Consider the following 3,005-nt stretch of genomic DNA (forward strand, 5'->3'; position numbering starts at 1 on the left):
ATTAATATAATTATTATTGTTATTAATCATTGTGAAGGTGTAAAATAGGTGTTGAAGGTCAGTCAGTGTTAATGTTCGTGTGAACGCTTGAATCAAATGTATTCTTAATTACTGATTAAAGTCCTTTTTTAAATCGGCTGAGACAGAAACGTTTTTATTAAAAAGGACAGAAATAGATGGAAGCCTGCAGGTCGACCTTTAGCTCAGTTCAGCTTCAACGTGTTTGACGTGTGAGTGTCGTCTGTGCTGCAGGTCGTCTGTGCTGCAGGTCGCGACCTCCGTCCAAAAGCATGAGTCCCAAACACGTCGTCTTCAAGAAAGTGTCCCACGACAAGTCGGTAAGTCTTTTGTCCACGATTGTATCCGTCTTTAGAGTTCGGTGACCCTGTGACATCATGTGATGTCCTGTGACATCATGTGACGTCAAGGTTACGTTCCAAAAGTTTTCCATTTGCCCTCATTCACTTTCATGGTACAACTACCAGTTTTCTTATTCATCAGAACTGCAGTATATGTGTGTACATATAGATAGATTGATGCATATACACATTGGTAATCAGCTGCATGACTTTGTGATGTAATCATTTTTGATTCATGATTATCATAACTATTATTTTTAATGGGTTTATAATATCTTGCAAAACAGCATTTTCTCAATCATTTATAGATAATTACACAAGCTGAATAGGAATAAATATTCATAAATATTAACATAATCACAATTAATTATATGACAGTTTTCAAAAAGCAACTAGACTTTATACACATAGATTGTACGTATATAAGCATACAGTCTACGATACAGACTACAGACTGTATATAAATATATAAATGTATATACTGTCTATGATACAGACCTATGAGAAGTATTAGAAGTGAAACTGAAAAGCATCAGATGTTGAATGTATCTGTATTTAATTTTATTTTTTATTTATCTAGCAGTTAATTCGTCCTCTCTTAATTCTGCAGCCGTAGTTTTACTTATCACTGCCCCCACCATGGATGTATATTTTGGTATCACATGCATAGCTGCAATGCATTGTGTGTTATATAGACCTCTGAAGGGACCATCGACGTTCACTCGCTCCCTCTGAGGGTGGAGCTCACGCAGTTCACTTCAGTTGTTCAGAACAAGGGCATGTTGAACGACTTTTGGAACGCAGCCCATGTGACCTCCTGTGACATCATGTGACATCACATAACCTCCTGTGACATCATGTGACCTCCTGTGACATCATGCGACATCTAATAACCTCCTGTGACCTCCTGTGATGCTGCAGGTGGCTGTATACATGGCCAACAGAGACTTTGTGGATCACTGCGGTTACGTGGATCCAGTCGGTGAGATGATAACACTTTGTGTGCTAAGCTAAGCTTAAGCTAACAGTGTTTGAGCTAAGCTAGGCTAACAGTGTTTGAGCTAAGCTAGGCTAATAGTGTTTGAGCTAAGCTAGGCTAACAGTCTGTGTGGTATGCTAGGCTAACAGTGTTTGAGCTAAGCTAGGCTAACAGTCTGTGTGGTAAGCTAGGCTAACAGTGTGATAAACTGGACTTACAGTGAGCTAAGCTAGGCTAACAGTGAGCTAAGCTAGGCTAACAGTGAGATAAGCTAGGCTAACAGTGAGATAAGCTGGACTTACAGTGAGCTAAGCTAGGCTAACAGTGAGTTAAGCTAGGCTAACAGGCTAACAGTGAGCTAAGCTAGGCTAACAGTGTGTGTGTCCTCAGACGGGGTGGTGGTAATCGACCCGGTGCAGCTCAAAGGAAAGAAAGGTGCGTTTGGTTTATTCACCTGCTGATTATAAATTAGTTATTTCAGATCCCCAATATGACAAACCTGGACATGGACCCGTAAAGACCTGTTCTCTCTGTCCCCGTGGCATCTGTGTGTCTTCAGTGTACGTGATGCTGTCGTGTACGTTTCGTTATGGCCGCCAGGACATGGATGTGATGGGTGTGGCCTTCAGGAGAGACCTGTTCGTGGTGACCCGGCAGGTGTACCCTGAGCTGCAGGACAGAGACAAGCTGACACACACCAAGATCCAGCAGAAGCTGGTGCGCAAGCTGGGGGACAACGCCTTCCCCTTCTTCTTCGAGGTAAGAAACCAACTGTCCATCACACAGCTGAGGGGACACGCCAGGGTCCACTGAAGGGACGCAGCATTTCCACTGACGGGGGACAGGGATGGTCCAGGGAAAGGAGTAAGGAAAGACTTTTGTCCTCATGAGGACATCACGAGACTTGTGAACTGAGAAGACGACAACACACTGATCCACGTAAAACCACGTAAGAGTGGTCTCTGCAGTCCGTCTGCAGCGGACACTAGAGAGGACAAAACCAGATGAGATTTCAGTTTTGAGACTTCCTGATAACGTTTTGTTTTGATGTAAAATCTGACAAAATAACAAGCTGAGACACTTTAAAGGGACTGTAGCACCCAATAATGTAATAATTTACTGAAAATGTAATAATGCCTGAAAATGTAATAACATTTGTACTTAACTCAATCGAAAATGTAATAAAACCCAATAATGCAATAACTTGACCAATAATGTAATAAAATATTCTGACTGATATTGTAATAACATTTTTTACCGGTAATGTAATACCTTATTACATTATTGGAGATTTATTACATTTTCAGGTGGGTCTTTTTTTTTTTAAAAAAATGATAATGTAAAACTTGACAGATAATGTAATATAGAGGTCTATATTTTGTGTTTTGAGAATCCAAGACTGTTATATAGCCTACACTGGATTTGAAACAACTGAATGACTGAATTGCAGACCTATAGCATACAGCTATATGCACACGCAGACACTCAGGGACATCCTGGTCCTGCTGAGTGTGTGATGGACTTACCTCCTTTGGTGACCAGAATTCTGGTATAGTTTTTGAGCAGCACTGGACCTTTCAGAGTCATCATGGTTGTTTGGTACCCAATTCATCTTTTATGAAATTGTGTCATCATCTTTAGGCCTACTGTGAATACAGTGCAAATCC

The 3,005-nt window shown here is 40.9% G+C and overlaps 1 protein-coding gene across 1 annotated transcript; it reads left to right on the plus strand.

Moving 5' to 3' along the window:
* Nucleotides 1-290: 290 nt before the first annotated feature.
* On the plus strand, nucleotides 291-2,097 carry sagb (S-antigen; retina and pineal gland (arrestin) b; the record flags this gene model as incomplete). Its single annotated transcript, XM_042516532.1, has 4 exons — nucleotides 291-338; nucleotides 1,281-1,341; nucleotides 1,729-1,773; nucleotides 1,898-2,097. Coding segments are annotated over exons 1-4 (354 nt in total), but the record flags the coding sequence as incomplete, so codon positions are not given.
* Between the last annotated feature and the right edge of the window lie 908 nt (nucleotides 2,098-3,005).

This window comes from Plectropomus leopardus, unplaced genomic scaffold, assembly GCF_008729295.1.
Source record: "Plectropomus leopardus isolate mb unplaced genomic scaffold, YSFRI_Pleo_2.0 unplaced_scaffold24581, whole genome shotgun sequence".
Lineage (NCBI taxonomy): Eukaryota > Metazoa > Chordata > Actinopteri > Perciformes > Serranidae > Plectropomus > Plectropomus leopardus.